At 41.8% G+C, this 12,788-nt stretch overlaps 1 protein-coding gene across 2 annotated transcripts in view; it reads right to left on the reverse strand.

Annotated features, from left to right (window-relative positions):
• asic1b (acid-sensing (proton-gated) ion channel 1b) overlaps window positions 1-12,788 on the reverse strand; it is a gene marked incomplete at both ends in the record, with an annotated part of 183,728 nt that overhangs the window by 16,850 nt on the left and 154,090 nt on the right. For both annotated transcript variants that reach the window (XM_080846479.1, XM_080846478.1), the window contains 2 exons: window positions 2,893-3,020; window positions 9,348-9,498. In XM_080846479.1, the coding sequence (XP_080702605.1) occupies window positions 2,893-3,020; window positions 9,348-9,498 (279 nt within the window). The remainder of the gene's footprint in view (window positions 1-2,892; window positions 3,021-9,347; window positions 9,499-12,788) is intronic.

The following is a 12,788-nucleotide window of genomic DNA, read 5'->3' on the forward strand; positions in this document are numbered from 1 at the left end:
TCATGGCTGTGGGCCACTCAGCCCCATTTAGTCTTCCATTACTTTTTAGTAAGTACAGAAGGATTGTGGGAGAACACAACATTAGAGAGGGGACAGTGAAATATCTTTGAGGTATTTAGTCTTAAAACCTTTTAAACATCAATTCCCATGATGCCTCAGTGCTATTTATTAAATCACCCTTTTTCTAATGGTCCGAATAGGGCAAAATGGGTAAAATGGGTAAAATGTTCCAGACCTTTCTCTGAGGCAGTCATGCGACTGAGACAAGACACACACACAGACTGAGAAACATGAGAAGCACACACACACACACACAGACAAATTCACACACAATCACACAGACAAATGCACACACACACACAGATATACACACACACACAGACACGCACGCAGACACACATTCACAAACACACAAACAGACACACACGCACAAACACACTAACACAAAGACACACACACAGACACAAACACAAACACACACACACACACACACACACACAAACACACACACACAAACAAACACACACACACACACACACACACACACACACAAACACAAACACAGACACAGACACAGACACAGACACACACACACACACACACACACACACACACACAGACACAAACACATACAGACACACACACACGGCCAGCTGAGAGCACCCAGAGAGGTGTCCACCCATGCAGATGAGGGGTGGGTTGGTATGTGGACTAGCAATGAGAGCATCAGCATGGACCCCACAGCACCGTGGCACTCCTTGCCTCCCCTCTCCTAGCCACTATCAGCCTTGCCAAACAGGCTAATCAATGGCTCAATCCCCCCCCCCACACACACAGGCGGAGTACCTCTGACTTTACTCCCTAATGCCTCAGAACTTAGTGTAAATAAATGGGCTTCTTTGGGAGTTTATTAGACTCATTATGATCATAACAGTTTTCTCCAATCATTTTAACTCAATACCATGTACACATTCCCAAAACCCTGAACACATCGAGCATACCAGTAGACCATGTGAACCAAACTGTGGATACTTGCCCCTATGCTTAGATACAAATTAAGTCAATGACACCTTCTTACAAAATTCATGGATACCTGTCCCAGGCAATGTTCACTGCCAGCTAAATGCACAGTTTTTTGCCGATGTTTAGATACTCAGTTAACTTTCAGTTCAATACCTAACTTACAGTAATTTAGATCACTGTAGATGGAAAGATGCTGTATTTGGACAGACAAATGAAGTTATGCTTGAGTACTGTAAGAAGCAGACTGGCTTGCAGACTTCTTACTATCTCTAAAAGTAATAGAGTCTACCGAAGGCAACCATAGATGCAACTGTTCCTTAAGAGTTGTTTCCACTATTACAGTACTGCTCTATATGTAAGTCATCAGAGAAAGACAGTGATTGAAGAATGCAATTACAGTAAATTTGGCACACTCAATTGTGACTATTGATCTATTGTGAGAGGCAAACCGACATATGAACACTGTCTTCAGATTCTTTGCTTGGATTGACGTATTTCCAAAATGCAATGCAGAGGAGAATGTTACCATAAATACTGCAGTAAATACGTAGCATATTCAAGCCTTTTTGTTGTAATGTAGTAAGCCTATAGTGCAGTCACACGTGCAATTTTAGCATATGGCTGTAATGAAACATATTGCAGCTTTTTAGAATTATTTGTTTACTGATATATTACAAACTTGATAACTGTAGTCCGAAGAAGTGTTTGTCTGTGTGTGTATTTTTTTTCTCTTTTTTCAATGTAACACTATCTATGCCAAACTGGAGGACACAGCAACATTTTATATATGCAATTGGCAATACTTCAAGTTGTTAGTGTTTTTTAGGTAATTGTACTCTGAGGGCCTGATTTACTAACATTGCGACCGCAGCTTAATCTGCCAATTACGTTCGGAAAGTTTAATTTCAGCTATCGTAGTGGGGAAATGTATATTGACCAGTGCGCCGTAGCAATGCGTCGAGTACCTGGGTGAATATTTGACTGAGTGAAGGCTGAGATATACCAACTGCAGATGCTATAACTGTTTGAAATTATCCGGAGGCCAATATTTGCAAATGTTGCCAGGAGTTTAACAACTGACGGAATGGAATGTGATCGGCGGTTGGAGGGTTCGATGTCGTCTCTGATCTGATACAGTAATTGAAGTCTTGCGTGGCTGGTTTACCTGTACCGTCTAATGATTTGTGGTTCGCTTAACTGAAAGTGTTATACGAGTTGAAAAAATTCTTTCTTTGCGCTGTCTCTATCTTCTTTCTTCACCTTGCTCTTATAACTGCTGCCATATCAACGTTTTCAGACTCAATGGAAATGTGCTTCCTGGTTAAGACGTGCTTTTATGAGGCGGAGAATTAGCCCGCAAATTAGAGACGTGCGCTCGCCAGGCAGTTTTAGGAAATACCACGCAATACATCATTAGGCGCACTTAACTTCTCTCCTCCCTTATATTTGCGCTTCACGCCCAGGTTTCTTGTACCCTCCCATCTCGTTGCGCTTCACACCCACAAAGGGTAAAAATGCGCCTCTACTCAAATGCGCCTCCTTTGTAAATACCGTTTTATGTTTACGACCGCTATTTTTTCGAACATGTGTTAAAGTAACGGCAGCACTGGTTGTGGTGTGGTTGTTGTAGTGCATTTTGCACCAAAGGTTAACTGATATGCGAAGGTGTGCGTCTGTAAAACCCACTGTGTTTAGTGTTTGGAGAAGTGTTCATGGTATTGATACAAGAGTTAAAATGATAAGCACAAACTGTAATAATCATAATACACTTTCTGCTAAAATAAGTATTCTTATTTTGATTCTGATTTTTGTCAGTGACTATTGGACTAAACTGACTAAACTAAGTGACAAACGTGAATAAAATCTCACCCGCTGTTCCTGACAGGAGACAAAGGTCTGGAAACCTGGCGCCACGCCGAAGCCCAGCTGGTCAATGAAGGGGGGCTCGTCCTGCGTGTGGATCTGCACTTTGATGCCTGCCTCAAACGAAGTCTCATCTGGACACACACACAAACACACACACACATCAGATATATTTATTACTGACATTGACGCCTCACTTTATGTAAAGTGTCCTTAGGGAATATGTACTCAATGCTTAATCAATGTTGGTAAAAAGTAGGCTACTTTGGATACTGTTCCAAGTTGTTGCAGGATGTGCCTGGACAGGGAACTGATTAGATTAGGTTCTGAGATCTGGGTTAGTTATGTGTAGTAATGCACACTTAGCGCACACACAAGCTCTTCTACTTACAGGGTTCAATGTTGTAATAAGGACAACACAAGATCACAAGATCCAACACATGAAATGAATCCCAGACAACACAAACAGCAGTGTCTGCATCTGCAGCATCTGTTGGTCTCACAGGACACCATGTTGTAAAAATGACAGCAGTATGGTTCTGATTTAATATAACACCATGTCAACCAAGTCTGCTACAATTTCAGTAAGGTGCCTCAGGGCTTTTGTCACACCTTATAATACCAAGAGGATTATGAAAGTGTTCATCCTGGATCTGGAGGGGAGAAACCCTGAAGCCGTATAAACTAATCTAAAACATATTCTCCACAGTGGCGCATCAGATAAACACATATGCTGCATGTCCCCACAGGCCTGGGCAGATAACCTCCATATGGAATAACAAAGAGACGGGCTCCAACCTAGATACAGTACCCGGGTTATCACCAACACACTTCCACTCCTACATAAAGAGCCATGTTCTCTCTCTCTCTCTCTACCTCTCACCCTCTCCCCTGTCTCTCTCGCTGTCTCTCTCTCTCTCTCTTTCTCTGTCAGCACAATGATGTGCACCCCTGAGCCAACATCGGCACTTATTTAGGAGGACACGCAGCCGACTGTGAAACTAATTTTCTAAAACACACTGATAAGGATTATCTTTTATGGCACATATGGGACGCTACAGTTATCTTTTGCCTCATATTACTTTTTGGTTTCTCCTCCTTGAGGAGAATTTCGGTCTTCTGACTGACTTGCGATGTGTCACTGTGCCTTATGTTCTATGCATCGCTCCTCTTTCAGGTACTCTTGTTATTATGTGGTTGCCTGGTTTTTCTTTCAATGTACTATCAAACACTGATGAGCAGGATTTTTTTCCATAAGAATGGGCCATGAATAGCAAACAGCTGAGATTTCCTGGCTGGATTATGTGTTCTGTCTCTGCCATAAGTGCTTACATTTACATGACATTTTATTAATTTAGCAGACCCTTTTATCCAAAGTGACCTACATTGCTAGTAAGGAATACATCAGTAGGTACACAAGGCTGCCTTAAAATGTCTTTGCCAGAACAATGGGTTCACATCTGAGAGTGTATTTCTTGACTTTAATCTTGGTTACTACCGAGCCTTAACAGCAACATTTCCTTCTAGAGACCATAGTAAGATACAGCAGTCATCTAGAGTCTTTAAGGCTACCAATAGTGACTAGGGTGAATCATAAAGAGTGAGTGCGCCACAAAAGTATTATTATTCTCAGATGTGTGTGTGTGTTAAATAAAGTGGACAGCAAACCGATGTCATTAGTGGTGCTGTCGCTATGTGTTCAACTGTCTGAGCCCCAGAAACGTCTAATTTTAACTCATATTCAACTGTCTACACAGTATCAATTAGAGAATGAATCATTAGAATTCCAACTGACAAAAGATAATCGCTAAAACAAGCAAGTGTGTCTTGGAAATATATTGTGCATAATGAAATCCATTTCAACCTTGTAGCATGTCTCAAATTCCCTGAAATCATACTCCATCCTTGTAGCATGCCTGAAATACACTGAAATCCATTCCAACCTTGTAGCAAGCAATTTTTTTTTCATTTAATGTTTTGAAATTCACATTTGCTGCTCTATGGTCTCTAGCAGGAAAAGTTGTTGTTAAGGCTCTGTAGTAACCAAGATTAAAGTCAAGAAATACACTCTCAGATGTGAACTAGTTGTTCTGGCGAAATATGTTTTACACACACAAAGACATACATAGCAAACACAGGAACACATTTCCAAGCCTGTGTAGAAGGCGGCCCTTCTTTGGTAATTGGTGGGATTGACTAAGCAGTGAGACGACAGGCTTTGAAAAATGCGCCAGAGGCGAGAGGGAAAGAGGGGAAATCAATGGAGCTCGCGGCAGCTGTCTTGCAGATACTCTTTGTGTATAGATTTCACATTAACCCTGGGTCCTCAGATGGCTGGGATAGGGCAGCATGTGTGTGTGTGTTTGTGTGTTTATGGAGTCGAACGGAATCGAGGATCTGCTGAAGGGTTGGGCTCAGAACGAACTAACAGAGATTTACAAACATCAAATGAACTCTAACACCTAATAGTCTATACAGTCTATACAGGTATTTGAGACCATCTTTCAATACAGAGCCATTACAGATCTGTCTCTCTCATTCTTTCTCTTTCTCTTTCTCTTTCTCTCTCTCTTTCTCTCTGTCTTGTTCTTGTTTTTTCTCCGTGCCTTTGGCACGACATGTGTTTGTGCACGTGTGCCTGGGTGTTCCTGTGTGTGTGTGTGTGTGTGTGTGTGTGTGTGTGTGTTTGGTGGATCAGAAAGAGATTTTCTGGCTTTACTCTCATTATGAGGTGCATGGTGTAAATAAAGGCTCCACTGTCATTCCCTTGTTATCTCTCTCTCTCTCTCTCTCTCTCTCTCTCTCTCTCTCTCTCTCTCTCTCTCTCTCTCTCTCTCTCACACACACACACACACACACACACACACACACACACACACACACACACACACACACACACACACACACACACACACACACACACACACACACACATACACTCAATGAGAGTAAAGCCAGAAAATCTCTTTCTGATCCACCAAACACACACACACACACACACACACACACACACACGTAGAATATGACATTGAGAGATGGTATGCTCTATTCCTCAGGGCAGAATTATCAGCAGGACATCCTACAATTAATTTAGCTGCACTCGAGTGATTTGGAGTCGAAAATCTGGCCTAGGAATTATGTAATTAAACCTGGCTGAAGATGATGAGCTTTGTCTCTGTGTGTCTGTATACGTGTGTGAATGTGTGTGTGTGTGTGTGTGTGTGTGTGTGTGTGTGTGAGAGTGGGGGGGGGGGGGGGGGGGTCTGCATAAGGTCCTAACTACTCAGAAGTTTGTCTGGACCTGAAGTTTTACTTCACCTTACGTGGGTCAGACGGCATGGAACTGGGACATTTGGATCATTTCATGAGCCATAACCATTTCATGAGCTTTCTCAGCGGATGTTTAATATATAATATCAAAGCAATTAAACTCCTCCCTATCTCAAAATAGCCTTCATATTTCACATTTACTTGTTTTCTCTGTCTCTGTCTGATTCTATCTCTGTCCCACTGTTTCTTTGCTTCTAAATTTAAACTCTAAATTGTCTTAGTATTAGTATAATTATTTTCCTAGTTTTAGTATTATTATTTTCCTAGTATTAGTATTATTATTTTCTTATTATTAGTATTAGTATATTCCTAGTATTAATATTATACTTTCCTATTATTATTAGTATATTCCTAGTTTTAGTATTATTATATTCCTAGTATTAGTATTTTTATTTTCCTATTATTAGTATAAGTATATTCCTATTATTAGTATTATTATTATCCTAGTATTAGTATTAGCTTTCTGAAGTTCTGTTTGAGGTCTCTCTTTTTGCATCGAGTAATGCTTGATGTCTCTGCAGCGTAACTAAAAAGGTGCTTTTAAATGAAAGTCCACTTGTAGCATAAATTAAACATTAAACTATGCCTGTGTAAATGTGATTTTCTGAAGAGTTGTCGTCTGGTCTGTATGATGATAACAAAGATTCAAAGCCCCTTAGTCTGAGCCAGTTCCTCATGGCCCAATCGCTTTTCCACCGAATGAGATCTAACCTGACACCACATCTATCAGCCCATTTATATGTGTCCAGATGGCCATAAAACATGACCAGTCTGAGCTGTCAAAACACTCCTGCGTGCCCCCGCTGTGCTGAATCAGCAGGGTAGGCAAACCACTTTTCTTCCCATCTATTCTCTTAACAAGCTGTCTATAAATGTGGGCAAATTCTGTGGTGTAGTGGTCTGATGCTGTCAGTGGCAATGTAGCTCATTAGCCTTGTTTTAAAGATCCATTACAAAGACTTCTCTTGTGAAGTAGGTGATGTGTTGGTTAAGACTATTGCTCTTAGCTGGACTGTTCTCTCTCTTGTCCGTCGCTTTGGACAAAAGCGTCTGCTAAATGACTAAATATAAATGTAAATGGACTGGGTACGTTTTCGCGTACACTTTCTGTCGAAGCTTTCCAGTGTCTCTCTCCCAAAGACATTTAGCTTTCAGTAAACAGGCATAATTTCCTGGTAGTCACTTAGAGTGTAGGTGTCAATGGAACTGCTTGTACACGGAACCCTTGTGACGCTGTGTGAAAGACATTTCAATGGCACCAACATTAACAAAGGGTTGTATGTGGCGTGCTGAGAGAGTGCTCAGAGAGTTTTTCACAATTTCTGCGAACACATCCCTTGTGTGGACCCACCAGGTTTGTACAAGATCTGAGCCGAGTCCGTTTCACATTCCACTGCCAAAGAATGTGCTTAGCTCCGGGCTGTTGCACTTCTGTCGCAGTACAACAGAAAGCTAGGAGAGGACTTCTGTATCCAACCCGTTCATACACAGGCTTCAGGCTTGTTCCAAACCCAGCACAGAAAGCGCAAAAAGATTGTTTAAATAGCAACTGTGGGGGGAATTTTAATCATGCTATCCTCTGTTATCACTAGTAAATATAAAAACACAAACACACACTAGATAATACAAACACCAGCTGGGGTGCACAGAAAGATGTCATAAAATGATAATGTTCGGTGGAACATTTCGGAACATTTGGCAGGTTTCTCCCTCATAGGATTACACTACATGAAAGGCTAAGATGTGAATGACTTTGATATGCTAATCTGTTAGGTTCTTTAAAGTCCTTGCACTTTGATTTCATCATTTGTCCAGCGTATTTCCCCTGGTTGTGTGTGTGTGTGTGTGTGTGTGTGTGTGCCTGTGTGTTTACTTAACATTAAAGTAGACAGGCTTGGTAACATGGTATATAAATGGTGTCTGTGTGTGTTTGTGTGTGTATGTACCTGTGTGTATGTACCTGTATGTAATGTATGTGTGATTACTTAACATTGAAGTATACTGGTCTGGTAACTTCTGAAGGTATACATAGTACAAAGTATATGATGTGTGCATGTGCGTGTGTGTTCTTAACATTAAAGTAGACGGGTCTAGTCATTTATGTACAGTATGATCACAACAAGTGTCATTCCTAAGAGAGGCATCAACTTGTCTATCTTGATCAGATGGTTGTTATTGTGTTTGGAAGTTTGCAAGAGACCCATCAGCAGGTCCAGTTTTGTACTGTTGTAATGCTGTAGTACTGCTTGGCTTTGGCTTTGATGTTTAGATTAGTAGACATTGTTTTTCTACATTATATGCCTGACTGATCACACTTCTATGCATCTATGCATTATTTATGTTACTTGATCTATTATTTGTGTGTACAAGTACATGCATCAGGCACATATGTCATATTGTGAACTTTCTCCAAAACATTTTAACATTTAATGTTGACTGGTTTCCATGTGATGTTTGTGCGTGTGTGTGTGTGTGTGGCCTGGCCTTTGAAGTCCAAAATCAAAAACAAAACTTTTTCCAAAATTCTTGGTAATATTCAGAACAGTAGTCATGGGTAATCCTGCACTATAATGTTTAAAGAAAACTGAAAAAAATTACATTATTATTCAAAATGCATTGACCATTCCTGGCATTACTTCACCGATACTCTATTCACTCAAATAACTTAAGAATCTCCGTGCAAGACGATTGGCAGAATAAACATTTGAATACAACAAAATGCCTCCAGTTTTACGTCATGTTCGAATTCTATTTATAATTTTACAATATCAAACGAATGTCCTATCAAGCCAACTTCACAGCAGTCAACAGTCCATCACACACCTGACACCAAACAAATGGGGCATGAAACAGTGGCAGTGAGTGAGACAGACTGCATAACCTTATACCAGTGTCAGGAGGCTAGAGAAGTTGAAATAAATTGAGGTTTAATATCAATGGTTTTTTTGGCAATTTCATGCACAATGTATGCAGTAAGTGGGCAAAAAAAATGCAGTGAAGAATATGGTAACTTCCTAAATTTTCATTTAATGCTGTGATCTTGGAATCATGAAAAACTGGAGGGACTGATACATACATATATACATAAACATGTACATAGGGGTGTGTGTGTGTGTGTGTGCTGCTCATACCTGTCTCCCCCCACACAGGCAGGTACTCGTCCTGTTGGATGTCCAGCATGATCTCCAGCCCATTGCCCGTGCCTCCTTTCATGGTCACCAGTAGGGGGCGCCCGTCCTGGCCCGAGTTGAAGGTGTAGCACTTCCCATAGCGCGTGAAGATCTGGGGGAAACAAAGAGAGGAAGAGGATGAGGAGACACACATTGACTAAAACCAGCTAGAAATCATGTCATGACACAGACACACACAAGCACGCTGATCGATAAGTTGTATATCTTACATGTACCTCATATAACCACAGCAAACTGTTTGTATTGTCAATGTTACACACAAAGGAAGCATATCGTTCCTATTGGGGAAGCCCCAAACAAAGGAAGCAGATAGTTCTCCCAAACGATGGCAGCAGTTCATACTGGTTAAACTGCACAAAATAGCAGCAAACCAGGCATGTCACTCACGAGGTGGACAGTGGTTGATACTCCACATGACACACGCAGTGGCAGTAAATGTTTCAGCTTGTTCATTCTGGATGCAATGACAGTAAATGGTTCACAATGGCAGTGAATGGTGTGCCATGTACAATGGTGGTAATCCGTTCATCTGGTGCATCTTGTTCGCAATAAATGGTTCACAGAGGGGCATGCTGCATGCTGCGGCAGCAAATCCCCCCCCCCCCCCCCCCCACACACACACACACAAACACAACTGTGGTAAGCAGCCCATCTTGTTTGCAAGACCAGCAAGAGTGGGCCTGAAATGGAATCAGTGTGTGTGGCAGGAGCGATGAGGAGGGGAGTGGTGCAGAGGGGGGGCCCCCTGGCCCCTGAGGGGGCTCTATGAATAAATCTCTGTCTCGGTGCTGTCAGACAGGCATACACGGGCACTGCTGTCCTTAGCTCTATCTGTGTTACGGATGGCTGAGCAGGAGAAACACGCCGCTCTTCAGAGAGAGATAGAAGAGAAAGAGAGAGAAGAGAGAGAAGAGAGAGATATTGCAGTGCTCTTACTGCCTGTCAGGCAAAAGCCGAGCAGACAAGAGCAAGATCATGGTCTTCAGTGAGGGGGAGCTGCTCAAACAGCCTACCTCTAGCCCTCAATGTTCTTCAACGTTCCTCAGGGAGTCAAGAGTAGAGGCAGTTTTTACTTTTTAGTTGGTAGACGATTCTATGAGGTTTAGTTCTGAATAACAGTACCATTTATGCCTTAAGGTGTTGTGTAGAACTTTGGGAGAGCTCAGAGAAAAACATAAAGCAAACAAAAAGGACGGTTGTCACCTTCAACATTGCATGTTTAAAGGCCGAGTCAAAAACGCCAAAAACAGCAAGAGCTACGCCAGCTTCGACCCTCTCAGCTTTTTCTCTGCACAGTTCGGGCTGAGAGGACCCTGGGGAGCTTAATTCCCTCTGAGTGACAGTGGGCACACGGCTAACTCACACAGCACATCTGGGCCAGATCTGGGCATGTTCTAGTTAAACCCCATTCAGAATCCGCTGCTCTCTGAGGCAAGGTTCTCTGGGAAGTGCTATAAATGTGAAAGCACCAAAAGTGTGTGCTGTCCAGCTGAATGGTTAGGATGGCTGACTCCAAAGCAGCTCAGCGCAATGACAAGGTGGATCAAGACTCGTTTGAGGCGTGCAAAACACTCTCCACATTTGCAAATGTGTAGCAAACCCCAAAAAACTATGATGGATTATCATTGCTCTACACTATATCGGTGAGTGCACTTTTAAAGATCCACTGGTAGCTCTAGTGGTTCAAGGTCTAATAATTTCAGCTTTACTGTAAATGACTGTAGTCTTATTGGTACTATAATATGCTAAACAGTAGATCCCTTTAAAACAGCATTACAATAATTGCTGGCCAATAGCTGCACAGAAAGATACTGCTGTGTGTTTTTTAAAGTTGGCTTATTCCATATGTAGATTCAACAGAAGAAACGGATTACAGTGACTTACTGTTGACTTTCTTACATTAGGCCTACATTAGTGTGAAAGAGAATAATTGAGGCTGAATTAAAAAAAAAGTACAGAAGAAAACGGATTACAGTGACTAACTGTTGACTTTCTTACATTAGACCTCTTGTGTTTGAGTGTGACTGAAACTCGAGTGTGAAAGAGAATGATTGAGGCTAGATTCAAAAAAAGTACAGAAGAACTCTGAAGTTTTGTCACAGTTGCTGTGGTAACCAGGAGATGCCTGAGTGTTTGAGTGTGACTGAAACTCGAGTGTGAAAGAGAATGATTGAGGCTGAATTCAAAAAAAGTACAGAAGAAAACGGATGACAGCGACTTACTGTTGGCTTTCTTACATTAGGCCTCTTGTGTTTGAGTGCCTGAGTGTTTGAGTGTGACTGAAACTCGAGTGTGAAAGAGAATGATTGAGGCTAGATTAAAAAAAAGTACAAAGGAAAACGGATTACAGTGACTTACTGTTGACTTTCTTACATTAGGCCTCTTGTAACTGTTATTAGCATGCCTATACAATACTAAAAAATAACTACACTATGTTACTGGCCAATAGCTACCAGTGGCATTGCTAGAAATGATGTCTCCTCCCAATCTAATATAATCACAAACACAGCGGTCTAAATACCAGAAATCTATACAATCCGGCATAGTATAGATCTGCAGTTCTGCCTGAACAACCATGATATGGGTTCCACAATAATCATCTCCATAATTCTAGAACATTCTTTTAAACTGCCACATAAATTATGCATCCCTGAGCAGCACTGCTAAGAATCATTATCATTCAGGAGGGAGCTTTCTGGATCTAACACACAGGTGTGTGCGCTTACCTGTGGAGAGCAGAGAGGCCTGTAAACACACTATTGTACTAGACACTAAACACACTATTTGACTGCAGACTTGGTGGCTTAAGTGTGGGTACTAATGGGAAAGGGGTCCGGGTTTCTGCATGTGTGCGTGTGCGTGCGTGCGTTTGTGTGCTACCAGCGTTTGTGTGAGTGTGTGTGTGTGTGTCTGTCTGTCTGTGTATGTCTATTGTGTGTGTTTGTGTGTGTGTGTGTGTGTGTGTGTGTGTGTGTGTGTGTGTGTGTATGTGGATATCACAGATGGGGTCCTTGCGGGGACAAATGCCGTTGAAACCTGGCAACAGGATGTGAAGGTGTGAAACAGGAGGAAGAACAAGAGGGATTGTTTATCGTTTGTCCTCAAGCCCAGAGTTCATCAGCACACAAATGCACAGCTACATACCACACACACAGACACACACACAGACACGCACTCAACTTAAAGTGTCCCATCTACTCATCTACTCTGACAGATGACACTCATGTACAAACAAGCTAAATCAGCTGTCCAATGAGAATAAGACCAGGCTGAGCTACTGTGTGTGTGTGTGTGTGTGTGTGTGTCTATGGGTCTGTGTGAGTGTGTGGATAAGGATGTGGGCCCTCTCCTCCACTCACAAAAAAACCCAGATAGACCATC

Source organism: Sprattus sprattus (assembly GCF_963457725.1).
Source record: "Sprattus sprattus genome assembly, chromosome: 10".
In the NCBI taxonomy this organism is placed as follows: Eukaryota; Metazoa; Chordata; class Actinopteri; order Clupeiformes; family Clupeidae; genus Sprattus; species Sprattus sprattus.